The following is a 26,404-nucleotide window of genomic DNA, read 5'->3' as shown; positions in this document are numbered from 1 at the left end:
ATCCAAGTTTAAGCTCGAGTCATCAATTACTATTCACAAGCTGATTTTTGTGGCTGGAGAATGTCCATCTGTTCCACCCTCTTCCTAGCAAGCCTAGGTGATTAGCTTGGAAGACTTTTGTGTACAAAATTTATTAAGGTATATGGAGAAACAATCTGCAATAAATGATAAGGAGTTTTAACGAAAAACTCCTGTTATTGTTCACTTTAACGAAAAATCATATTTTTACTCTAAAAAAGTTAATCATAGTACTATTCACTTACAACACATTTTTGTCATTTCGTTAAAACTCAAAGTTCCGACGGGAACATGTTGGGTGCTGACGAGGTGTTTGATGATAAAATGGCGTAGTGAAGAAGTGCGTCCAGGACGGCGGGCGGGAGGGGGAGTACGGAGGTGGGGGTGAGGGAGGAGGTGGGTTTGGTGACTGGTGGTGCTGATGAGAGTGAGGGTGAATGCGAGGGCGAAGAAGGTGAAGAAGAAGAGGAAAGCTGCTTTTGCTTGGTGTTCATTTCAACACAGAGAGAAAGAGAGAGAGGGAGAGAGAGAGCTGCTTTTGCTTTGTCTTTTTTTAATTATCTTGGTATTATTTTATGAATAAAAAAAAATATTTTATTACCTATTACCAGGGCTATTGAATTGTAACTGTGAAGATGTAAAAGGCAATTACTGTTCGTTAAAGGTAATTACTGTTTACTGGATGAATAGCATAGTGTATTACCTGGCCTTTTCCGATGGAACTGCTCTAATGTGGTTAATGGTTTGAAGATGGTGAGCTAATTAAGAGAGGTGACGGGTTTAGTTCGGTTGGCGCAGTTGTGTTGTCAAGTCAGACGTACGTACAAGTTAACTTAATTTGGATTTGTACATACAAGGCATATATTAGATTAAAAATCAAATCAAGTAAAAACAAGGCAGGTAGAGAATTTTGATTCAACTAAGTTGCGGTGGCAACTGGAAAAAAATGCCGCCGAAAAGCTTTGGTAGATGGACGACCAAGCATGAAAAGAGCTGCGGAAAAGTACCAGAAGCCAAGCACACAAGCAGCGATGGCGAGTCCTGGAGAATGACCTGATACTGCATATGTGCCGGTAATGAATGCAGTCACCGTGAAAATCAAGGCGGTCATGGTAGAAGATAACGCCCAAACAATAGCGTCCGGCCTAGACAAATAAAAGTGCATCAAGACAGAACAAGTGGACATAAACAAGGCCAGAGCATCCATTACAACAAAAGCTTGGTAAGCTGTATGTCTCGTTAGAACTGCACAATCTTGGCTTGGTGGTCCTCTTTCACTTTGGTAACAACCACCGGGAATGACGAAACCTGCTGCGAAGGTTGCAGTTGCAATCAGTGTAGCCATTACTAGATGGGCTTCTTCGACTTGCTTCAATATTACATCTGTGTCTTTGCCACATTCGAATAGATTGAATGTTGAACTTCTGCTACCACCTTCGTTTTCATCGAATTGCTCCATTTCAATTTTTCTAAAAGGATAGACTTTTTGGCATACACTGTCTTCACCGCATACAATTCGATGACAACCTGGTCTAGCCCCATTCCTTCCCAGAATGCCTCCATTGGCACTCTGCAACACAAAGAAGAAAGATGCCTAATTTTCAGTTTGACCACATACATAAGGAAAATCCTTGCGGACAAATAAGATCTCGACATGTTTGCATAAACGTTTCTTTATGTAGTTTTAATGAGATAGTTGGATATATGTGCCGAATTGTGACCAATAGTTAAGGATAAGCGACTCTTACATGTAATTGCAAGTGCAACAACCATACCTTGAGTGTTGGTGGCAGAGTTTCATCAGCCAGAACAATGTCTAAAGCATTTAGGTCTGCCTTGTTGAATGCCATCTTATCAACTCTACCATCATCTACAAAACGATCAGAAGCCCATGGCGGAGAAAGAGCGAGTAGATGGAGCGGTGTGTTCCCATTAGCATCCTTTCCATTTAACAAGGTGTTGCTAACCCATGGATCCTTCAGAACAAAATCCTGTACAATTGGACTTTGACACCACTTAACGGCGTAGTGAAGAACATTCCGGCCTTTGTAGTCGACCAGCTCGCAGCAATCGGGGCAATGCAAAACAAGCTCTCTCATTACACCTTCATGTCCTTCAAAGGCTGCAATGTGGAGGGGTGTCTGCTTGTACTCTTTGTCACCAATGTACGCAGCCGATCTATCGGATTCTAGCAGTTGTTTCGCAATGGAAGGGTGACCGAAGAGTGCAGCGAAGTGAAGAGGTGTCCATCCTTGGCCATCTACCGCTTTGGTGAGAGCCATTTTTGCAGTGTACTTTAGTAATTCTCTCGTCATTTCTAAAGCAAAAAAGAATACAAATAACAAATTAAGATAAATAAAACAGAGGTCTTTTTACATATAACATTACAGTTTAGAGAAAACTGCTTAGGTACTTGAACCGAGAAAACTTATACTGACTTTGCAATGAGAGAACGGGCGTCAGCGCCGACATAATTTCATAGTTAAGAATCAATTAGAGCACAACATGTGAATAAAGTTTTTTCTCGAATTGAGCATGACATGTTAATAAAGCTTTTTTTCGTCCGAATAAAGTTCTTTTCTCGGATTTCGTCCGAATATATATAACTAATAACTAACTAATTGTAATTAGTATCTCACATTGAGTAAAAATGGATCCTAATCGATCTCAAGCTTGAGAAATGAAAAATTAAACCAAAGGTAAATGAAAATAATATGTGAATTAATTATATACGTACCTTCATCGTTGCAGATCACAGCAGCGTGCAAAGCCGTTCTACCGTTGCGGCCTCCATAAGCTAAACATTTACAAGTCCCGAGCATTTCGAAAACCAAATCACGATATCCCCTCTCAGCAGCCAAGTAGAGCGGCGTATCGCCATCTACGTTAGCAGAGTACAAAACATCAGGATCTTCTCTAGTCAACACCTCCACCACACCACGGTGGTTAAACCGCACTGCCTCGTGCAACGCCGTGTCCTTCACTTTGTTGGTTGCCCCCATCAGCTTCCCCACGGGGCCGCAATCTCTTTTCGCATCCTGCTTAAGAAGAATTTGAACCACACGAGTACAGCCGTGCCTCGCCGCAACGTGCAATGCGGTGTCACCGCCGTCGTTGGGCTGGAACAGTAACGGCGGACACATTTCAACAATCTTCTCGACGACATTAGCTGACTTCGTTACCAGTAGTAGTGCTTCTTCGGAGTCAGTTTCAGTCAACGTTGAGCATGCTATGTAAACATGGAGGATTGTGTTCTTGGTTGGAGTCAACATTCGGTCAAGGTGGTCTCTGTGCTTCCGAAGGACGTCGACATCGCCGGCTTTTGCCGCATTGTACACGTCAAGATCCATAAAACTTGAACCAGCTGCTTCTTCCTGGATGGTGATCTGATTTGAAATATCCATTGCTATGATCTGATAGCTAAAGCTTCGCTCTTATAAGTTACCTACTACCACAGGGACTAGATAGGTTGTCCTAAATTTCAAATTATTATTCATATTTTGTTGACTCAATTATTATGTTGCAATTTTAGGGGAATTTTTTTCTTTTTTCTTTATTTATTTATTTTTTTTTGTTAAAAAAATTTAGTGGAAGTTGCTTGGCCCCAAAGGGCCAGGCATTGATGAAGTGAGAGAACTTGGTCTCTTTTTTTATACAATAGCACGTGAGATCTGATTTTTACTTTCCTTTTGCTTTTAATTCTAGGGTTTGCAGGGTACGCTTTTGCAGCTTAATTAGTTAAAAATGGTTATCTTTACACTATATTGAGATCTTGTGATTCTCATTCTCTAATATTGATAGTAGATTTAGAATACTTATATCTAATAGAAAATGTAACATAGAATCGAGTGTAATAATATTTTAGGATTCATATAGTTGATCATACTTAGTACGAAAAAACTTTGTTATTGTTGTCTTTAATATTGATAGTATCCAAAGAAAATAAAAATCTCTGGTCTAGGTAAACATTCTAAAAGGACTAGCGAGATCGATTAATTAACATTGTTTTATTACATAAGATGCATTAACAAATCGTAAGCAAGCTGGCCCTTTTTAATTTGTAGATCTTGACCGGCAGATTCCAAGATTTTTGTTCAAATGTTTTGCATAGGAGTCTGTTGAAAAACGTACTAAAAAATGCTCTTTACGGATTGAAACATGTTGGTCTTTCTGTGATGTTAATATTCAATCTTCAATCTTTTTTTAGTTAATAAAATACTTATAAAAGTACCTAATGAGATCTGGTTGGGCACGTTCACGCAGATTTCAAAATTATGAAAGCAAAAAGGTTACCACTTACATTGTATCCCTTGTGTATAGATTCTGTAACATTTCACAGTTTAACATTAATTCTCGTATCAAGACTATAAAGCATTGTGCAATGAGGTGGCATCCTACTTATGAGAGAGTTCCCTTATCATTTCTCTTTCTCTTATGTTTAAAAGAAAAATATTCTTATGATGAGTGCACAATTAGATTTTCAAATTGCCAGACTTATCGTATTTCAATAACACATGAGAATGATTTATATGAAAGGGTTCATCGTAATGTGGCATTTCGGTCCACTAATGTATTATCATGTGTAAACATTTTCTACATCACAATATATTATTAAACTTGAAATATTATAATAACGATGGACTCGTTATATGTAAGTTATTCTTCTAGCATTTGCTTTTGTTTGATTTCCGATCTATTTTTAGTTCCCTACTTTAATAATATAGAAAGGAACGTTCTATTCTGTATGCTTTTCTCAGTTGAATCATTGCTACCTATCCGCATTATCGGATGTGCCATTTTTGCTTTTATTAATGTAACCACCTTCTTGTATAGTTATGATCCAATCAAAAGTTCAAAGCCAACAATTCTTTTTTATTGGACGTCTAATTTGTCTCATGTACTACATTAATTTAAATTTGGGTTCATAGAGGATAATAATTTGGTTTAGTCCAGATCTGTACGTGTTAGTTACTGCTTAGAAAAGCAAGTGCTAACCGTGAAGAAATTTTTTATTGTGATAGTAACACGAGTAATATATTACATGTTTTTATGTAAGTGGTGAGAAATTTTATTTTTTAAGTTATTAACTTTTTAATACACATATCCCATAATTTGTATAGTGACATATGGTGTACCTTCTCGTATGCCGGTTACACTGAAAAATCTCTACTAACCGTGCTATATATGTATTGGATTATAAAACCAATGTAAATTAAGTAATGTTTTTGTGATCAACCAGATTAAGTAACTAGGGCTAAAGTAATGAAGGTTTATTAATTTCTTTAACGTGAGAATTTGAGTCAAAGACTCACAACAAAAAAGGTGGATGAAGATTTAAGAAAACTTAAAAATATATTTTAAGAAAAAATATAGAATACTTGGAAATCATGAAAACTTAACGCTAATTAAATCAAATTTAATAACGTTCTAGAATTTATATAACCTACTGTATTTATTGAAATAAAACATTGTCTTGTTCTCGTCATCGTGTAGATAAGCTTATGCTTCGGAGCTTAATCACCAAATACCAGTAAAATCAAGCAGTAGATTGAACGGTAATCAACAACAGTATCTATGTTCGGAAAAAACAAAAGACAGTATTTGTGCATCTCTCACCGACACTATTTTCACAGTACCGAATAATTTTGTATATTGGATAATAAAAAAAAAAGCAAAAGTAAATTGTGTTTGGTACAAATTTAAGCACGTGGCCATCGTGAAATGAAAAGTTGGGGGCCAGTTTGCCAAAAGTATTGTGTGGTGGGAGCTCTCTTTACACAATTTTTTTCTCAAGATATTTGCATTTCTTTGGGTCGGAGAAAACATAAATTTCATTGAACGAGGGAAGACTCAATGTATATTACGTCAAACAATCAAATAAAAATTTAGGATAGTCAAGAAACTCATTTAATGTAAAGATTAAAAAAACAAAAAAAGGAATTCTAATCTTCATCCCACAAAAGCAGAACGTAGTTGCTGCCGTCGTCATCGCCGCTACTACCTCACTAGCAACTAGCCACAAGGATAGCTGCCCTGAGAAAATTTATTCCGTGTTGAATTCGATGAAGGCATTGCAACACAAAAATTTCCAACCCACAATAAGAAAACAACTCCAACTAGATTTCACCATCAAAATCGTCGCACCGGAAAAGAACCACCTGATCTAAACCACCTTCATGTACCCTTGCAAAAAGAATAAAAAACACAAGCAATTGAGAAGATGTGGCTAAAAGGGGCATCTCAAACACCTAAACCGCTACACACTTGGCCTCGATATTATGGCACGCCGGTCAAGCGAGGGGTAGTGAGGGGAGGATTTAGATCTGGCGGCCAAATCAAGTTTGCCGATTGTATCGTTAAGCAAAGGTTATGGGAGGCCTTGTGTGTTGGAAATTTTGAATAGAAATTTCATTGTCCCACATTAGCCATTCTTAAAATGTTTTCTCACTTTATAAGGCTTTATCTTTTATAGATAGTGATTAGGGTAATGGACCATTGAAAATGAAATTGAGCTCAACCTTGGGGTTGAGCTTTGGAATGTACTAATTAGTTGATAATTAATTAATAATTAATATATATATATATAATTAATATAATAATTAGGCTCTGAAAATTAAATTCTTTAATTAATTTCGAATTTAATTAAATTATTTTGAGTCTGAAGTCAATGAAAAAACGCAGAGAGCACAACATCCCTCTGAAGAGATGTCTCCCAAGAGTCACATCTCATTCTCATACCTATTGTGAACATGCATAATCCCACTATATATACATCCATTTGCATGGCATTTAGAACACAAAAAATATCAAATTATTCTTCTACATTCCTGAATATTCTTACTGAGAGAACCACACAGAAATTTGTCAGAAGTTAACTTTTCCGGTGCTGGAATACTGAGAGAACCACACAGAAATTTGTCAGAAGTTAACTTTTCCGGTGCTGGAATTCTAACTTGATCGTTGAATCCTGTTGAAGCAGACGTTCGTAGAACAACAAGCATTGAGTAGAGACGAAATTTCTGTTTCAAGGACATTGCGGTACGCAAGCCTTGATCTTCAAGTTGTTTGTTTTATATTTTTGTTTTGTTCATACTCTATTAATTTTTCTATTCACATTTATTATTTATTAGCATACATAATTTTATTACAGATTGTTGACATATCTGCAACATAGTGTATAAGAGCATCTTCACCCATTCCCAATTGCCCTTGCAATTGGATGAAATTGCCTTCATGCCCCAAGAAAGTTGCTTCACCGGTGAAAAAAATGGGAGGGTAGTTGTTGGAAATGCAAGTGCTTTGGCAGCTGCCATGCCAATTATTGCAAGGGCTAGCGTGCGCTCGATTGATGAAGCAGCAGACAAACGTCCCCTATGTGAAGGAGACAGAGCCAAACGACTCAAACATGATGCAACAACAGTCGTTGGGTTTTCAATAGTTTGTTTATCTGGATCGTTGGATTTTCAATGGTTAAAAAAAAAAAAAAAAAAAAAATTCTTGGAGTTGGGCCACGTGGCGCATTGTGGTGTGTTAGATTCTAAAAATTGAATGGCTAGGATTAATCCTACTCTAAAAAATTTTTAGAAAATTTAAAATTTGTTTTAAAAATTATTAAAAACATTTAAAAAACATACAAGGTTTACACTTATAAAATCTTATAAAGTTTGACACACTGCAAATTAAGCATATAAAATTAAACACACCAAAAATAATAGAATAAGATACACTGCAAATTTAACACATGGAGAAAAGACGAAGAAAACATAAAAAATTAAAAAATATATTTGTGAATAGTAATCTCTCTTCCCTTGCCCTCTTCCTTCCAAACAAGTGGACTTGCACAAAGACAATTACTGTTTAGAATGAATAATAAGGATAATTTCATTGCCCTTGCCCTCCAATTATCATTACCTTCTACCAACGGATGGAGATGCTCAAATAAGGGGAGATTATGAAGGAGATAGAAGGTGATGAGTGTTGGGGGCTGAAGGAGGGAAATTGCAGGATGATTAGGTTTTTCGAACACAGAATAAAGACAAACACCAAAAAACTGACAAAGAACACTAGGATAATGCCTAAAGCACGCCGGGAAAACAAGCCATCCATGAAGGCATAGCTTGAGATTCTAGATATGAAAAGGAAAATTCTACAGAAAAAAATGAAAAAAGAAATTACAAAGAAGAAAAGGTTGCCAACCGTGCCCTACCAAAGAAAGGGGTCGGCGGCAAGATGATCCTTTTGTTCTTCGTGAGAGAGAGGAAGCGGCGCTGCTAGAGTTCAGTTAAAGAGTCCTTCTCAAAATTTGCATTTATGCATTTATCAACGTACAACAGAAGAGAAGGAATTGAATTTTAGAGAGACGAATCAGTATTCTAATATTTATATTGTCTCCAATTTAACTACTTGATACTTGAAAATGAGTGAATTTATCCCTATCGTTAGAAATAGGTCTAATAATTTAATAATTAATTCCGTTCCCAACTTATACTCTTATACCTTCATTTATGGTAACCTTCGCCGTCTCTTCTCTAAAAAAAAAAAAAAAATCTCAAGACACTCATCTTTACACCTTCATCGAATTGGACCAGGATTGAGACCACTTTTGCTAACGGCTTTGATTGGTGATGACTTTTGTGACTCCATCGTCAACATTTGGGCGATCGACATCTTCACAACCCTAATATTGGAGGGCTTGTTGGGCGCTCCCCCGGTGATCTTGGTGACGTGGAGAATGTCAAGCTCTGCCTTGAGATAATCTCATTGTGCAAAAATGTGTTTTGACAACTTTTTTAATTAATTGTTAAACACACATTAGCACATAACAAAATTTTTTACAAAATTATGATGGAATGATCACATTGATTTGTGACATCTACTTTCAGGGAATACGTTGATCGATTTTCAATTTTATGAACCATCTTGATGGTGTGAGACAATTTCAAAGATTAATTTGTGATATAAACTCAATTAAGAATAAAGCCATGTACCATATATTGTCATTTGTTGTGCTTCCAATATAGAATTTTTAACACGTAATACAATAATAATATACTCGTACCATAAAAATTGATCTTTAAATTCAAATGCAATTGAGTGTTGATTCAGTCATTGGTGAGGTTTGGTGGAGACTCTTTTCAATTTGGTTTTATTTTAACCTAATCCAGCTTTTTGGCACGTGAGATTATTTTAACGTAAACCCTTCTTTCTCGATGTGCACATGTCTCGATGTGCACATGTCTCGGGCCTCCTCCACTAGACATTATTTACTGCATAAATGTATTAACAGTGCTAACTAAACAAGCTGGCATTTTGTTCTTAATTTAATTAAGTACCATTTGCTAATCCAAACTTTTTCATTGATTTGTAAACTAGTCCTTTGCAGTTTGCAGAGCAGATTCCACGATGTTTGTTCAGTTATTTTGCATCGGAGAACGTTGATATATGTTTTGAAAATGCTCCTTATATTCTCCGTCTTTCTTTTATGTTTTCTTCAAATTTAAAGTAATTTTCAAATTGTATTAATATATACATTTTGTCTCTTTGAACGTTTAATCCTTCATTAAATTAATGAGTTTTTTTGTTAATGTGATGTAAATTAACCTACACATTAACTCATATAAAATCTCACAGTCAAGATTATCCATACAAGATTGTGTTGTTATGAATTATGAGTTAAGTAAGGTGTACAACGGTGTAGCTTGTTTGGGACATTAATTGGGATGTTAAACTTGTTATTCAATTGGAAAATGTTTTAAGTTCGAATACTATCAAAATTATAAAAATTCAAAGAGACATATAAAGCAGGCTGACACAGGACCCATGGGAAAAGTTCAAATGGGCTGGCCTAAAGCCCAAAATACTGGCGAGTCACGGACCCAATTAGGGAGCTGGTCAATGGAGACTCATATATAAATCAAAGCTCGATGATCTCCTAATTGTCCTTTCGAACGATCGCAATTAGGGTTTTCGGGATAATACTCAAATCCCCAAATTTCAGTCTTTCTCCTTTAGAGACTCGAAGCTGCCTTGGAATTCAAATCGCTGCAAGCCTGCTACCATGTACGGATCGAGAGGGTAAGCACAGTTCGATTTTGTATGCATCTGTTTGTTTCTCGCGATGTTGTTTTTTTTTTTTTTTTTTTTTGGCATTTGTAGGTATGAAATCTGTGGTTGCTTTCCTTAGAACATACTTGATGGTTTTGATTACGATTCTGATGATTTTTGGATTAAGGTAATCAATCGAGTAAATAAAGTTGATCAAGAAAATCTTTTTATCTGGTAATATAATTGGGATTTTTTCGAATTCAAGAATTTAGTAGAACACTTAGAGCTTGGCTGGTTATTAACCTATTTGTGTAATTCATCAAACAAGTAGGGCAAATTTGAAATTTGAGTTTGTGATTTTCATGATATGTGACATGCTCAAATAGTTCATAGATTATTAAAATCGTAGAGTATGTATTGCGTGATTGGGAATCCGATTTTATGCTTGTGAAATCTCATATGATTGCTTGCACCTGTTAGCATAGCTGCATAAGGATTGACATCTTGTTTGTAGGAAAAATGGGATATTTTTTTTTTCCTGTAGTTTGCTATGCATCTAGGTTTATTTATGTTTTAATATGTTTGATATGGGGTTGGTGGATATGATTATTATTTATGTTAGAATAACAAATCTAGGGTTTCAGACATTAGGTGTCAGGGAAATGTGTGGGTTGGGTTCGGTTTTATTAACAGGTTGAGTGGGGGATTTTCTCTTTTTTGGGTATTTAAGGGCAATGTTGGGAAGCGGGGGGGTTTCGGACGGGTACGAGGTCGGCTCAAAGAGACCAAGAATGATGGATCCCTACTTCGCAGTGAGCAGCGGCGCAAGTGGCTTTCAACCTTATGGCTATGGTGGGAATTTTCAGCCCCCGGTTTTTCCTGTGGCCCGTCTCAGGGGACTTCCATTCAACTGCACAGATATTGACATTTTCAAGTTCTTTGCTGGATTGGATATTGTTGATGTGTTGTTGGTCAACAAGGGTGGACGGTTTTCAGGCGAGGCCTTTGTTGTTTTTGCTGGACCCATGCAGGTTGAGCTTGCTTTACAGAGAGATCGGCAGAACATGGGCCGTCGGTACGTCGAAGTGTTCAGGTGCAAGAGGCAGGAGTACTACAAGGCTGTTGCAGCAGAGGTAAACTATGAAGGAATTTATGATAATGACTATCAAGCAGCAAGCCCTCCTCCATCTAAATCAAAGAGGTTCAGCGACAAGGAGAAAATGGAGTACACTGAAATATTGAAGATGCGCGGCCTCCCCTTCTCAGCAAAAAGATCTGAAATTGTGGAGTTTTTTGGAGAATTCAAGGTTGTAGAAGATAGGGTGCATATTGCTTGCCGCCCAGACGGAAAAGCTACCGGGGAGGCATATGTGGAGTTTGTTTCTGCAGACGAGGCAAAGAAGGCAATGTGCAAGGACAAGATGACCATTGGGTCGAGGTACGTGGAGCTGTTTCCATCGACACCGGATGAAGCTAGACGGGCGGAATCCAGATCAAGACAGTGATATGGTCGCGGATTGAAGGTTTTAGATCTATATGTGAAATTTCCATTGTGTGGCTTGGGCTAGAACATTTTTCTCTTTAGTTTATATACAAACAATAGTTGTTGGTTAAATTCAAGTCCTTATGTGGACAAAAGGAAGATGAGCTAAATGATATTGGATGAATATTTTGCAAAAATTCCACACGCACATTTTTTACAAGAACGGGTTTCGCTTTGCGAAAATCTCAAAACCCCGTCATAAAATCTATTTTCGTGAACTATTTTTATTAATTTGTGTGTTTTCAAACGCAAAAACTAAATTTTTTATAAAAAAAATGAAACTTTCTTTTACTCAATAAATCGTAAGACGAGACGACAATATATTCCTAATTGCAAATTTTTTCAAAAAATTTCCATCAAATAGGTACATTCCAATTTCCATCAAATTTTTCAAAAAATTTTGAAATAGAAAATAAACGAACTCGGAACAAAAAATTCCGATTCAGATTTGAAATTTTCAATACAACCTTAGTTCTGAGTATGTTATTGTTAAGGGCTGCGCTTATTGGTGTTTTTGTTTTGTAAGTAACAACTAACAAGTAATAGCACACACCACTCACAAATCAATAAAAAATAAGTAATAACGCACGACATGTAGCCCACTCGTGCCCAAATGAGAAACGACATGTCGATGAGAAAGTTATTTCTTCACCCGTACAAACTTTAAACGGAGAGGTTTTCTTCTTCATCTGAATTTGCTGTTCCGCGGGCTCTTTCGCTGCGACTCTTCGTCTTCCTTCCTGATTCCCAGGTAAGTTTTAGCGACCTTCAATCCATCGTCTTCCTGAAACCGATTTTCTTTTATTTTTCCATTTTTCGGTGCGGCTTCTCAACTTCCATTAATCTCATCTCAGCTGCCTTTTTGCTCTGTAATCTGTACTTCTTATCTTCCGATTGGTTTCTGCTAATTTTTCACTTGCATATTTGATTTGATAATTTTTTAAATATAAAGATCGAAGCTTTAGTTTCCGTAGCTATTCAGTTGACTTGCTTTTGATAAACCCATGTTTGTTTCACTGAGAATTTGAGATCCTCTACTCTTTTTGGTTTGAAATGAATTGCTAGTGATTTAATTTCGATATCGAAACGGCCCCAAATGGATAACCTGCTGTAATAATCAATACCCACAACTTATTTTTCTTCGAAAGTTCCGTATCTATGCTTAATTTTGTATAAGTAATGTATTAACATTGAGTTTCTTGTTTGCTTGCTTTGTTTTCTTATAGGCTTGGTTTGGATTATGCGTATTGGCGTGCCGGATTTGTTAGTTTTAAGTAATTTCTAGTCTCTGACCTTGCAAAGGCAGGGTCTTTAACTGATATTTTCAACTATTTCGACCCAGTGCCATGAGTGACTCGTCTTTGTACGATCCAATCGAACTCGAGACCACTACGTTTGATCTTATTGTTGTTGGGACAGGCCTCCCTGCAACAATAATTGCCGCTGCGGCCTCTGCTTCTGGAAAAACTGTCCTCCACCTTGACCGGAACCATTTTTATGGCAGCCAGTTTGCCTCTCTTCAACTTGATGAGCTCACCTCCTTCATAAAATTGCATGCTACCCCGCCCTCTACCATCGTCGGTACCACCTCTACAAGTAGTAGCCTTGATTACACTGCCGTAGATGTCACCCTCCGATCAGTATACTCCAACATTGAGACTGCCAACTATGCCCCAGAAATCCTTGCAAATCAGTTCTCAAAGTTCCTTATTGACCTTGGCGGGCCTAGGGTTTTGTTTTGTGCTGACAAAGCCATTGACCTTATAGTTAAATCAGGCGTGGGCTCGTATTTGAGCTTCAAGAGCATTGATGTGAGCTTCATTTGTGATGAGAGCGGGCGATTATCCAGTGTGCCAGACTCTCGATCAGCAATATTTAAAGACAAGAGCTTGAGTCTTATAGAGAAGAATCAGTTGATGAGGTTCTTCAAGCTTGTTCAGCAGCATTTGGCAGCCTCTGCTGGCGATGATGGAGGGAACGAAAATGCAAAGATTTCAGAGGAGGATTTGGAGAGTCCCTTTGCTGACTTCTTAAAGAGGATGCGGTTGCCACCCAAGATTAAATCGTACAGATTACATTGCCTTTCTCTATCTGTTAGTGACATTACTTTGTTCCCTTGTCTCACTTGCCTTGTTAAGATTACTTTAACTTGCCAAGTTGTTTGGACGTTTCCATTGCTTCAGTGCTATTGAACCATTTATAGGAAACCAATTAGTATTCTTTGCTGCTTGTTACATTATTTTTTGTAATGAAAAAAAAAATTGATTTTGTATTTTATTTATTTTTTTCTGTTGTTTCCCAATAAACTAAGCATGAGTAGTCTTCATAGTGTACTACACCAAGAAAGCAGCTGGCTCTTTGTTATCCTGAAAACTGTTTCTTCACTGCTTCAGATAGTTTTTCGCTTCCTTATTCTGAGAATGTGTCATTTTCTTCCATGCAGGAGTATTCTATATGCCATTTCCCTGGCAGATGATGATCAGGACAACTCGGAAGTCTGTAAAACTGTACTTAAGACAAGAGAAGGGATGGAGCGTTTAGATCTCTACCAAAAATCGGTTGGAAGGTCAGTTGTCTCATTTTGTTTTGTACTTAAACATTTATTCTATGATGTTTTAGTTTCTGTGAAGTACTATTGTAATGATGCTTGACCTGGTACCCATATAGAATTTATCTATATATCAAACATGTTTGATTTGTTTATTATCTAGAGACAATTTGAAGATTGCTAAGAGTAATGTTATTTAGTGATAAAAATTTGAAGAAACCGTACAATGTTTGACAGCCATGGTTTATGGTTATGGAAAATAAGTGCATCTGTGTAGAAGGGGAAACTAGAAGGAAGTATAAATGGGTAGTATCCTGTTGTTTTCATTGAAACTTATATCTAAAAATAGAGGCTGTTGAGGTGTAGTGTTTTTCTTATTTAAACCTAATGATTTCAGTGTGTCCCTTGACTCAAGATTACGAGCCTCAAATTTATACCAATAAGATATTTAAATCTGTATGCTACAAGTAGTTTCTTTATCATTCTTTCTTCTTAGGTTTCCAAATGTACCTGGGGCTTTGCTTTATCCACTTTATGGTCATGGTGAGATATTACAAGGCTTTACCCGTCGTGCTGCTGTTAAAGGTTGCATCCAAGTAAGTTCAAGTTGAAGTATCTGCTCTTTAATTTCGAGGAAAAGTATCCTAAACTGTTATTGGCCTGTCCATACTTCTTCGTATATATCTGCCTTAATTATGGGCTAACATGTGCTCTCGTATTTAACTTTTCTTAATATATTTTTTAATTTCTTGAAAATTTCCGGTTGTCTCTGACTCTGTATTTGGAGGAATTATGTTATTTTTAGAAAGAACATGAAGTTAGCTTGATGTTATAGCTCTATTTTTCAATTTAAAATGGGTTTGAGTTATGTTCATGCGCATTAATTTCTGCTAAAATGAGTCAATCCACAACATTCACTGGAAGTATATACGCACAAACATACATCAATACCGCTGTATTTCTTATCTGTATCTGAAGCATCTTTCATCCAGGTTCTGCGAATGCCAGTGACTGCCCTGCTTATGGACAAGGTATGGAATGAATATACTAACGATTGTTCTTAATACAAAACATATTTACTGAAATAAACTAATTTTTACCAGAATGTTGCAAATAGTTGATGTTTTATCATGGCTTGAACTTTGCAGCAAACTGGGCAATACAAGGGTGTTAGATTAGCTTCAGGCGAGGAAATATGTAGTCATCAGCTGCTTTTGGATCCAACCTTGACAGTCCCATTGCCGCCCGCTTCATCTTCACCAAATCTGGAAGAAACTCTTCAAGTTTTAAGTTTGAAAGGTGATAAAAGAAAGGTGGCCAGGGGAATATGTATTACGACCAGTTCCTTGAAGCCAGATGTATCAAATTGCTTGCTTGTGTATCCTCCTAGATGTAAGAGTTAACTCTGGTTCTGTTATTGTGCTTCTTTGAAATCGAGTACTCGAACTAAAATAGCTTGTCTCAAATCCTCCCTCCTTCCTCCCCAGTTTTATTTTCTGAGCAGGATACTTCAATCCGGGCTATCCAGATAGGTGGCGGTTCGGACAAACTGGCTGTTTGTCCGTCAGGCATGTATGTATGCTAAATCATTGACGATAATAATGCTTCCCTTCTTTCTGCCATCGTTTTATGTATTGCTATCTTACGTATGGATTAGATGTACATGGCAAAAAAGTTTAACTCCACTAACTTGTATGAGGAACCTCATAAATTTGATTTTGTTTACCTTCTCTACTTCAGGTTTGTACTGTACTTCTCTGGTTTATGTGATGATGCTGAACACGGGAAAAGGTTGCTACACGCGGCAATGAATGCACTTCTCACACTTCCTGTTTCTGCAAATCGTGAAAGTGGTTCCGCGGTTCAAAGTGAAGATGCAGATGTAAAACCGACACTACTTTGGAGTACGTTATACATTCAGGAGCTCACAACAGCGCACAATGTACGTATGGACTTAAGTTTTTCCTAGTAATTCTCTATCTTCCACGACGATTGTGCACTTATTTGATGCTTTTTTGTTCTTGGCGTCTTTTCATTCGGAGCTGTGATTTACATTGATTTCAGGGTGAATGTGAAAACATCTTCTTCACTCCCATGCCGGATGGAAATCTTAACTACAATGATCTTGTAGATTCAACTGTTGTGGTACGTCTTCTTTTAACGGACTATTTTTGCTTCAGTCTCTTTATGCTTAATTACTCGTTATCTTTCACACCTAATGTTAACCCTAGTAAAACTCGGTGTTGGTGCTGCAGCTTTTCCAGAAGATGTATCCAGATGAGGTACTCTTTGCGGAGACACCCTCCTCGCCCGTGGAGCCTGATAATCTGGAGGATGATACCGAGCTTAGTCTAGATAGCTAATGCCGGTTTGTCGGACTCAAGTCAGTGTATACTGTACACTAGGGGCACTAAATCATCCCCACAACGCTTTGCCACCTGAATTTACAGATGTGGAAATAGGACTTGTAGCATCTTGTACACTAGAAACAAGAAATTGTGTCCTTTTTGGCTTCCAAGAAACTTGCATATCCCTACGTACATTGTGTCATAGATTTTGTTCCCAAGACATTTTGGCTATCAATTTTGTCGACAACATTGGTATTGGTTTTTCTCTATATTTCGAAAATGAAACAGTATTTTGGAAATTTCTGGCTCCGAAAAACCTTGAGTCAAACTGGTTGTTCATATGGGTATGATTAGACATCGACAAGCATATATGCACGTTATTGTGTATCAATATGTTCATAACTGATGAAGTAACATGATCTTATTAATTGGTCGAATCAGTCGTCTGATCAGACGGTCTGTTATAGGTAGAATCTGCAATTTAGAGAAAAAGAAAGGACATATGTGCAAAATACAACAGAAACACACAACTCCCGGTAGTCCAACCGTCCCGACCATCCAATCTCATGAAAAGATGTGCAACAATGGCAGTTTCTGCTTCAATGGAAATTGCAAACGTATTGAACAAGTAAATTACTTATTTCTTTATTATTTCCAGATCCCTTTTTGGCCACCTTTCACACATGCCCAAAGGTTGTTACTAAGGATTCCGTGACCAAGTTTGATTTTATTTTGACCAAAATGCCCCTGCCACTTTCTGTAAATAATTCGACACCCTACATTCCGTGGCAGAAATTTTTGTGTCATTTCAACGTTAATTTGGTAAGTGCGGGTTTTGGATGGCATAAAGAGGTAATTTGAGGAATGAAATGCACTTTATTGTCAATTTACGGGTCAGAAGAAAACAAAGGTTGGCGTGGCAGCCCACGTGTATTAAGTAGCTAGACGACAAAATTCATAACCTCGGATGCCCCATTTTACGAAAAAATTAAGAAACTAATTTATGTCTTCCAATAATTCGGAACAATTAGTCTCATTTTTTCCTAAATAAAAACAATTTTTACAATGAAGATGATTACAGAAATGTTTAAGTCCATGAAATGTTAGTATAATCTACGTCTTTTTATTAGAGCATTAAGTTTTTCAGCATTTAAGTTACGTTCATAACTATTAGAAAATAATTTTGCTCATCATCTGAAAGGATAATAATACTCATCATGTTATTTATTATCATTAAATAAGTTTAATTTTGAAATTATGTAATTAATAAACATGAATCTCAAATTTTAATTAGCAGAAAAGAAAGATGGAAAAAAAAACCTGAAATTATGAAATAGAAAGAAAAAATAAAATTGGTAATCTATATCTAAAACGAAAAAAGGAAATATCGAAAAAAAGCCAACAAGAAAGAAAAGTAGGAGAAAAAGGAAAAATACTTTGGCTTGGCAGGCTCCAAATTCAGAGCCTGGGTTTTTGCATTCATTTCATTCCATTCCCTCTCTCTCTTCTCACCGTTTTTAGCTGTCACTACCAGCGGCAATGCACTAGTACTCCGTCTCCTACATTTTTCACCCCCACAACACCATGATCTTCTTCTCTCACTTTTCATGGATTCCTGTGACTGTGACCCCCATTTGCTGAGATCTCTCCTGGTCTTCAAGAACACCATCAACCAGGGTGAGTTTATCAAAACCCACCATCCCCATTTTCCAATTGTTTTCCTTTCTCTCCAAATATTGTATCTTTCTGCTCTTCTGCTTGTTGGGTTTTGTTTGTTTTTCATTTTTATGAAAAAAATGGTTTTTTTTTGTGTTTGGCAGAGTTGATCAGGAGCTTGCATGTGTACGGATTGGATGAGGGGAAGAGAAATGAGGTGGAGAGGGAGTTTGTGTTCAGAGAAAATGGGTTGTATGTGGAGCTGTCAGCTGAGCCGGTTCTGAGACTGATGAAATTTCCGGCTTCCCAAGTGCTCCAAGGGCATGTCAATGGCTGCTGGGTCTGCATTTTAGCATTTCATGAAAATTCACCTCCTGATTTTACATGCATTCCCTCTGTTCTTTCAGTCTCCAGGTACCCTTTTCAGTCTAATGAATTTAGTCTTATGTTGTCTCTGTTTTTGATGTTTTTCATGGTGTTGTTCAGTTGTTCTTTTGGTTGGAGTTGGAGTTGTTCGTGTATGTGTTTTAGATTTACTAATTGCAGTATTACCCGATTGCGGATTTGCAACATGTCGTTAGAATGATTAGCTTGATGTTTAGGCCTGTAAATGTAGAGGATATTGGTTGGATCAGAAATTCATGGTGCTAGTCTCCTCATTTTCCCGTTGGAAGAGTTGGTGGTTTGGTGGAATCTCTTTGGTTTTGTGCAGCATTATCTTCCGTTTTCAGGCATTGCCAATCCTAGTTAACTAGGTACTGACAAATGAGTAAAGATGCCGGGTTTATCGGGTTTCAGTGCCCGAGAAATACTTACAGGAGGGGGTGTGTGAAACGCCCCTGTTGTATTTGCCCCTTGCCCCTTTCGTGCTTTACAAGGGTGCTTAGAACGCCCCTTTCAGATTGCGCATCTTGGTCACTAATCAGTTATTATGAGTAGCGTCACGCGCTGTCTTGTTTACCTGCTTTATGTTAGAATTTGTCCAGCTTGGCTTGAAGAGACTGAGCGATAGTTAAGTGGGCTACTTCATTTGTGTTGAAATATGCTCGTAACGTCTATGCTTTTTCAAACTTAATCGGGAGGGTTTACTGTAGAATTTGATGTGCATCCCCTGAAGTATTAGCAGTTCAATATGGAATCATCTATTTAAAATTTACCTAAAAGAGTTTTGGATTTCATCAAGTGACGATCTTCCTCCTTTTCTCTAGTGATTTTGTGTGGCGAAACTGATTCTAACAGAATAACTTATCCGTTATCATAGGATATGAGAACATTTATGGAAAAAGCTTGGTTTTCCATTTTATTACGTTTCCCTATAGAACATTTGATCTTTGCTGAAGATATAACCTTAATTGCTCTGAACCTAATCCCAAACTTCGCTCCAGATTCCTAGCTTTTCTATAGTTTTGATTGTTTCAAACCTCCTTGTTATCTCCAATCTTATTCATAACTCTAACAATATTTTGTCCTAATTGTTCAGAAATCCAAAGTTGAAGACAATTCCAAGATTGTCTAATGATCTTCAGATGATTTTCGAGTTGAGTTGCAAAACAGATGACAAAAAATCATTGCAAAGGTCACGGGAGGAAACGAGCCAAGGGAGTAATGACAGTAACCACAAATCAAGGAGGTGGCCGATACTTGATCTGGATCTGAACTCTCTTCCTAGCCCCGTCACAATGTCTGAATCATCTGAGGATCAAGAAAGTGGAAGAAGTTCACCAGGTTAGATGCATTGCTTTCTATTATTGTTGCCGCACATTGCTTTCTGCTCTTCAATTCATTTTTGTCGCAATCAAGTGTGATGGGGTTACAAGTCTTAGAATCAGTTGTTGCCAGGGTTAAAAAATTCAACTTTCTATGCAGTATGCATCCTTTGGTGTTTTCTTCTATGGCTTTGGAGTGTATGGAACTGAAGCTAGAGTTTCTCTTCACACCAGCTTACTTAAGAATGCTACCACGTAAAAGTTTCATTTATTACCATAACCTAAGACAACTATCAAGTGATGTGTATCTTGTAATTCTGACTACCATTTGTAAATGTATGCGAAAGTAAAATACCGGACTTTTCATAGAAATCGATATTCAATACTTTCCTTTTGGAAAAATCATTTTTCTTCAATGTTTTCCCCATTATACTACTGCATTATTTGAATTTGATATCTCATAGGCTAGGTGCAAGGTTGCAGGTATTACAGAGAAGAAAAGAAGGGCACCAAGTGGACGCATAGCAAGTATCTCTTTGTCAGATCTGGCAAAGTATTTTGATCTACCAATTGTGGAAGCTTCGAGAAATTTGAATGTTGGACTCACAGTACTTAAGAAGAAATGCAGAGAATTTGGTATTCCTCGGTGGCCACATAGGAAGATTAAATCGCTTGACAGTCTCATTCGTGATCTTCAGGTCTGTCTTAATTCCCCTTCCTGATATGTTCACTCCCTTTCCATTTTAGTGAACATTGACATGATTGTACTAAATGGAATATCTCCCAAACTCAAAGATATTGTTACTTTAATAACTTTGTAATGGCTAGAAAATTAGCGCCAATAAGTTCACGTAAAACAGATGAATGAAAACCTGAATATGCAGTAGGCTGTGCACATGTATCGAAGTACTTGCACAGACAGTCACATATGTTGGCACCTATTATATATGTGCAGTTGTTTATATATATATATATATATGATTGTGCAGGAAGAGACGGAGATCCAACAGAAGGAGAACAAAGCCGCAGCCTTGGCGGTTCTAAAGAGGCAAAGAATGCTGGAGAGGGAAAGAGAAAGTATAGAGAGGAGACCCTTCTTGGAGATGAAGACCGAGACCAAAAGATTCCGGCAAGATGTTTTCAAGAGACGGCACAGAGCTAGAGCTCTTAGAAGCCAGGGCCTGTCTACGTCTGCCAATTAAAGCATCTGTACAAAATACTAATAGAGCTTTTGAACTCATTTCAAAATATTAACTTTCAACTTCTGAATTTCTTGCATTGGGGTTCAAGGCTTAAAGCTCTCCCCTTTAGTTTCTGAAATTACTTTTGGTAAACCAATGAATTTTATCTGTAGTTTCTGGTATTGCTTTTGGGTTCGATCACGGTTTATGGCATGTTCACTTACCTGGAATGAGATTGAATATTGGAATTATTCTGATTTTTAATTTCTCATAGCACACAGGTATTGGAATTATTCTGATTCATGACTTGTTATGTGGCTCATATGTTACAAACCGTAATCCAATACCTGAAACATCCTGAATTAGATTGATTCGGAGGGAGTAGTTGATTTCATTCTCTCACCTACTTATGGCTTCCTCGATTTATGACACCCTTCTAGGTGAGCGAACACGTTAGTGAACCGATTTCCATGTCAGGTTTTGGAGCTCATTTCCGAATTCATGACTTTAAACATGCTAGTTATGAATTTCCTTTCATCTTCCAGTGAAACGGATTCATGTATAAATGCGTCCATGTAAACTCTCTCAAGTCTCAGCTTTCCGTCCTCCAAGCATTAAACATTCCTTCATCCCCCCTCGACGATCTTTAAACTCATCTGCACTTTTTTGCTTTGCCCTAAATGTTAGGATGCCAGATGGCATCATCTTGTGGTGACATTGGTTATTTCATCTCCGTGCAATTGTGGAAGACGTAGAGTAGGGTTCTAACATTAAATGTCAAAACAGAAAATGCGGCTTACACGAATTCATACCTGAAAGTGTAAATTGCTGTCCCAGGCCATGGGTAGGTCCACTTCTGCTCAACCGGTCAAGCATGGAGGTTTGGGTCTTTCAGTACTTTAATTAAGTTTGAATCCAACTTTTTAAACTCAAAATCATTTTTCAAGTTTTAGGCATTTAAACTTATTTGGTAAGATTATTTTAAAAAACTCAACTCAAAAAGTAATTTAAAAAGGGGAAAATTAGGTTCACATCTTTCTTTTTGTTACTCCATTGATTAAAATCCTATTCATTTTCAAAATTTGATCAAGGTCCTTGGGTATTAATAACATCATTAATTATTTGAATAATAAAATATTTTTATTTTTAAATATATTCCTTTAGTGTTAAAAATGTTACAATTAGTATATTTATATTTATGGCTAAATTTTTTATCATATATTTTTATTTTTAGTTTGTACCTATTTTTAATTTGCAAATATTTTTTAATTTTTACCAATTTTCTTTTCATTTTTAATTTGTACCCATATATTAGTTTATTTTTGTGCCCATATTTTTTAAAGTTTTATTTGTGTTTGTACCTATGTGTATACCATCACGTGACGTTGTATATTAATCAATGATAGAAAAATTACATATGGTATATTTATGTTTTATGCCTAAACTTTGTATCATATATTTATATTTTTAGTTTGTACCCACTTTTAATTTGCAACATTTTTTTTTAATTTGTAGTATTTTCTTTTTAGTTTTATTTTGTACCCATGTATTAATTTCTTTTAGCGCCTATATTTTTAAAAATTCATTTGTACTCATAATTTTTAATATTTTATCTGTACCCTAATTTGTTTATAATGTACTCATTCTTCTTTATTAATGTACCACTTTGTTATATGTGAAATGTACCAATTTTTTTAACACTATGGATACATTCTTTTGCCATTTATTATTTCTTATTTTTACATAGTTTTTACCCATTTATTCAATCAAAATGTTTGAATTTTTTTATTGTATCTGTTTCTAATAGTATTATAATGAGGGATTTTAAATTTATAAGATTATAAATCTCATAAAATATCAAACAATTAATGTCAAAACTATAAAAATATAAAAATTAATAGCAATATAATGAGGTGTACAAAGTCAAGGGACCTTGATCAAACTTTGAATACTATTAAGGTTTTAATCAAAGAATGTTAAGAATTAGGGACCACATCCAAAGTATCTCTTTAAAAATATAATCTATTCTCTAAAAACACCAAAAGTGAGTTTTTAGAGTTTTTAAAGCTCACTCTTTTATGCCACCCAGTACTATAGTCTGGTGTTATTCCTCTTCACTTGTAAGTGAGACGTCTTAAGTTCGAATTTTGTGGATGGGGAATTCGATACCAAATTAGGTTGCCCATTATGTGGCTTAGCCGAATTCCTCCTTCTCCTTAATGTAAAACATATCGTTGTACTTAAAAAAAAAAAATTCTCACTCCTTCATTTTCCCTCTCATCCCCCCTCACTCTGAACCTATCTCTCTCTCTCTCTCCTCTTCTCTCTCATTCCTCTCTTTTTTTTTTCTTTCTTTCTCCTCCAATCTCTTCTCTTATTTCTCTCTCCTCCGATCATCTCTCTTCTCGATTCTCTCTTACTTTCTTTCCTTTTTTGCGACCCACTCTCTTTAAATTTCTTTGTCTAATTTAAGTTTTAAGATTTAAAAATTTTAAATCTCGTACCAAACAAGTTTTTGAGTTTTCAAGAAAATTGTTTTCAAGAGATGTTCTAAAAAAATATTTTGAGAAATAATGAAATTTTTTTAATAGGATACCAAACAGGTCCTTACCTTTTTCTTGCAGAAACCCCTTTCCTGCAAACTTGCAAAGAGATCATATCATCCCCTTTTGGTCAAAAAATTACATGATGCTTCGGAGTGTAAGACGTTTCATGTCCACAACATTTCTAGTTTTTTAACCATTTTTAGAATTTATTTTTACCACGATTTAATAGCTAAAAAGTACATGGTATCCTATACTAGAAAGCACTATATGTCTATGTTTAGTTTGTGTTTGGGCACAGTTGAGTTTTGGATACAGTTTTGTCTCACTTCTTTTGTTTCCTAATATTGTAGTGTTGTTTGACTTGGTTTGCAGGTTTAGATCTTTTAGGCTTGGCTTTAAAGGAGTTAGGTTTCATGTTCTTCTCTTTTCTTTGTATCTTTCTTGTTTTTGTTTTTAGAGGGGTAAGGTTTTTGTCCACCTTATTTTCCATGTATTTTTTTCTTTCTTTTTAAGGAGGAGTAAGGTTTATTGCCCCTGATTAGGTGTAAATATTTTTTCATTACAATAAAAAAAATTCGTACTGCATTTTCTAAAAGAAATATTTTAAAAAAACTTTGTTGATTTTTGGCATCGGATAATTTTAGAGAGACAAAAAATGTAAACCAAATGTTGTAAATCAAATGATGTGATTGATGATAATTGAATTATTACTTATGTGTTGATTAACGTACTTATTTTTTATTGGTGACATGTTATTTGGTTTGCAAATTTAATTTTTAATTTTAATCTGCCAAGCATTACCCTTTTGGCATATAGGGTTCTGGCAGGGAGTGTGTGCTAGCCAACAAGATCCTCTCCGGATCCTTTTGGTGAGGATCTTAGGGATCTATAAATTGTGTTCGTTCATCGTACATCTTGTGATCAGTTTTTGTCAGGTACTGTTTGTATTTAATTTTAAATAAAAATATTTAAAATGATTTCTGACCGCACGATGTATGATGAACGAATATAATTCACAGATCCCAAGAATCCTCACGGCAAGGATTCGGATTCGTGTGTTAGCTTGTGGTTTTTTCACCTGTCATGCCCCTGTTACCTTAAGGTGTGTAAAACGTGACAATTGCAGTTGTCTAGGTTAATTCTAGCTTTGCTTTGGCTTTAATGGTGACTCGGTTTCACTGACTTGGTAAACTCGAAGGGACACTGATCAACTGCTTTTATGTAATTTGCATTCACAAGGCTTACGAGCACAAATGCTGTCGAGTTCCAAATCAGCACTAAAGCCATGCTTAGATTGTATAAAGTGAGGTCCGCGTGTGTTTGCCAAAAAAAGAGAGGAAAAAGTGAGGTCCGCCTCGGAGTAAGATTTAAAGATTGTTGTGTTGTGACATGAGCCCCCTTTGCAAGTTGAGTGGCCATGTATGCAAAATCACTTCCTTCTTTTGGGTAGAGTATGCAAAGTCTTCTTTTTCTTCTTTAATTTCTTATTTTCGTTTTGACTCCATGATGATAGACGCACAATTACGCAGTAGGGGGCCCTTGACATTTCTCTAGTCAAGGAGATAATACTAAATACTATAGGTTGTTATGAACTTATGATGAATTTGTAGATTTTAGCAGTCAAAGGCTTAGATTTTAATGTACTCAGTCCGATTCTTACAAAGTGAAGAGCCTTATTGACGTAAGGTCGTTTTTTAGCATTTTTCTCATCAATTTAACCATATGTCTATGGTAAGCACACATAATCATTGATGCATGAACGTGTTCTTAATTGTTTGAGTTACAAACCCTTTGTAGTTTTGAAGTTATGTTTTTAGAAGAGAAAAAAAACTTGAATCAACCAATAGAAAAGGAGTCTAAGTGTAAGCCATTTCTTATGCCAAGGAGAACAAAATGAATATATCCAAATAGAATTCAACGCTTTCCAACTGCCTAAATTAGTAAGAGCCATGGCCCATGGGATGGTACATGAGTAATTAATGCAGCCTATAAGCACTTGGAGTCAATGTCAACAAGAATAATAATCCAGTGGTTCTCTCTAAATTTTAGCATAAACGAGCCGTATCAGGGTAGAAGCTTAGATCATCTTAAAGAAGAAGAAAAATTTTAAATTTTAAATTGAAAGCTTATGTGCCACTTTGATCTTTTTTAAAGTTTTGTTCACCACTAAATATATCATTAAACTATTATTTATTTTTTTATAATTGTAATAAATAACTTTAGAACAAAAAACATAAAAACAAAAAATTATTAATCAATTAAAAATAGATTTGAAAACCACCTTTGTTGCCAATTTCTTGTTTTAATAAAGTTTAGCTTTTAATTTATTCTGAAAAATAAAAAGAAAAAAAGCTTAGGACATGGTTGTAGATATTTTATTTTTTGGTCGAATGTAACAAAGTAAATATATAAAAATCCGATGATCAAAATGCCTATGTTGCTGCATGCATATATAAAATTTTGTTGTCACAGAATGTCGATAATATCAGGGCGCTTTATTATCGGTTAAATATTCATTGCTACAGTTGATGCCAAACAAGTAAAGAAAAAAGGTTTGGAACTTTGGATAAGAGAAACGGTTGACTAAATGGAATTAAGGATATAGACAATTACATGCAGTATAAAATGAAATGAATTAATCCATATGGTTTGGAGTTAAATACGAAGATCAACGTTTTAATCCTTTTTTTATGGCCAGAGTAATCCAAAATAAGTTTGGCATGGAAAATTAAAAATGAAGCAACCAAGTGGTTTCATGGCAAGTCCCCAATTGAGCAGAAAGTCCAACTTTCCAACTATTTAAAATTCCAACCA

At 36.1% G+C, this 26,404-nt stretch overlaps 4 protein-coding genes across 6 annotated transcripts; 3 read left to right on the top strand and 1 right to left on the bottom strand.

Annotated features, from left to right (window-relative positions):
- Positions 1–861: 861 nt before the first annotated feature.
- Positions 862–3,647, bottom strand: LOC137709732 (protein ACCELERATED CELL DEATH 6-like). The gene is made up of 3 exons (XM_068448750.2): positions 2,756–3,647; positions 1,794–2,335; positions 862–1,588 (listed from the first exon to the last, which is right to left on the bottom strand). The coding sequence occupies exons 1-3, from the start codon at positions 3,420–3,422 to the stop codon at positions 938–940; spliced, it is 1,860 nt and encodes a 619-aa protein (XP_068304851.2). The 5' UTR covers positions 3,423–3,647; the 3' UTR covers positions 862–937.
- A 6,297-nt stretch (positions 3,648–9,944) lies between these two features.
- On the top strand, positions 9,945–11,742 carry LOC137742337 (uncharacterized). Of its 3 annotated transcripts, none has more exons than XM_068482191.2 (2): positions 9,945–10,092; positions 10,876–11,742. In XM_068482191.2, the coding sequence occupies exon 2, from the start codon at positions 11,088–11,090 to the stop codon at positions 11,565–11,567; it is 480 nt and encodes a 159-aa protein (XP_068338292.1). In that variant the 5' UTR covers positions 9,945–10,092; positions 10,876–11,087; the 3' UTR covers positions 11,568–11,742. The 3 variants fall into 3 exon arrangements, with proteins under 3 accessions (XP_068338292.1, XP_068338284.2, XP_088543043.1); XM_068482183.2 differs by having other exon boundaries at positions 9,951–10,092; positions 10,793–11,742; XM_088686917.1 differs by having other exon boundaries at positions 9,965–10,092; positions 10,707–11,742.
- Positions 11,743–12,090: 348 nt separating this feature from the next.
- Positions 12,091–16,800, top strand: LOC137742350 (rab escort protein 1). The gene is made up of 10 exons (XM_068482202.2): positions 12,091–12,356; positions 12,832–13,670; positions 14,049–14,171; positions 14,650–14,749; positions 15,146–15,184; positions 15,302–15,545; positions 15,641–15,725; positions 15,894–16,095; positions 16,218–16,298; positions 16,409–16,800. Exons 2-10 carry the CDS (start codon positions 12,952–12,954, stop codon positions 16,514–16,516), a joined length of 1,701 nt encoding a protein of 566 aa, XP_068338303.2. The 5' UTR covers positions 12,091–12,356; positions 12,832–12,951; the 3' UTR covers positions 16,517–16,800.
- A 1,124-nt stretch (positions 16,801–17,924) lies between these two features.
- RKD5 (RWP-RK domain-containing protein) lies at positions 17,925–21,295 on the top strand. Its single transcript, XM_068458281.2, has 5 exons — positions 17,925–18,178; positions 18,322–18,571; positions 19,638–19,882; positions 20,347–20,561; positions 20,853–21,295. Exons 1-5 carry the CDS (start codon positions 18,109–18,111, stop codon positions 21,063–21,065), a joined length of 993 nt encoding a protein of 330 aa, XP_068314382.1. The 5' UTR covers positions 17,925–18,108; the 3' UTR covers positions 21,066–21,295.
- The last annotated feature ends 5,109 nt before the right edge of the window (positions 21,296–26,404 follow it).

Source organism: Pyrus communis, chromosome 15 (genome assembly GCF_041283825.1).
Source record: "Pyrus communis isolate YQ-2024b chromosome 15, ASM4128382v1, whole genome shotgun sequence".
NCBI classification, from domain to species: domain Eukaryota; kingdom Viridiplantae; phylum Streptophyta; class Magnoliopsida; order Rosales; family Rosaceae; genus Pyrus; species Pyrus communis.
Note: the sequence above shows the minus strand (reverse complement) of the source record. Positions and strands in the feature narration are given on the sequence as shown.

Excerpts from the sequence above, each read along its gene's own strand:
- LOC137709732 (XM_068448750.2), bottom strand. The coding sequence starts at position 3,422 with ATGGATATTTCAAATCAGATCACCATCCAGGAAGAAGCAGCTGGTTCA. Across the intron at positions 2,336-2,755 it reads TGTGATCTGCAACGATGAAG|AAATGACGAGAGAATTACTA; the intron begins GTACGTATATAA and ends TTTTTGCTTTAG. Across the intron at positions 1,589-1,793 it reads CTCTGCCACCAACACTCAAG|AGTGCCAATGGAGGCATTCT; the intron begins GTATGGTTGTTG and ends TTTGTGTTGCAG.
- LOC137742350 (XM_068482202.2), top strand. The coding sequence starts at position 12,952 with ATGAGTGACTCGTCTTTGTACGATCCAATCGAACTCGAGACCACTACG. Across the intron at positions 13,671-14,048 it reads TTGCCACCCAAGATTAAATC|GAGTATTCTATATGCCATTT; the intron begins GTACAGATTACA and ends TCTTCCATGCAG. Across the intron at positions 16,096-16,217 it reads AGCTCACAACAGCGCACAAT|GGTGAATGTGAAAACATCTT; the intron begins GTACGTATGGAC and ends CATTGATTTCAG.
- RKD5 (XM_068458281.2), top strand. The coding sequence starts at position 18,109 with ATGGATTCCTGTGACTGTGACCCCCATTTGCTGAGATCTCTCCTGGTC. Across the intron at positions 19,883-20,346 it reads AAGTGGAAGAAGTTCACCAG|GTATTACAGAGAAGAAAAGA; the intron begins GTTAGATGCATT and ends GCAAGGTTGCAG. Across the intron at positions 20,562-20,852 it reads GTCTCATTCGTGATCTTCAG|GAAGAGACGGAGATCCAACA; the intron begins GTCTGTCTTAAT and ends ATGATTGTGCAG.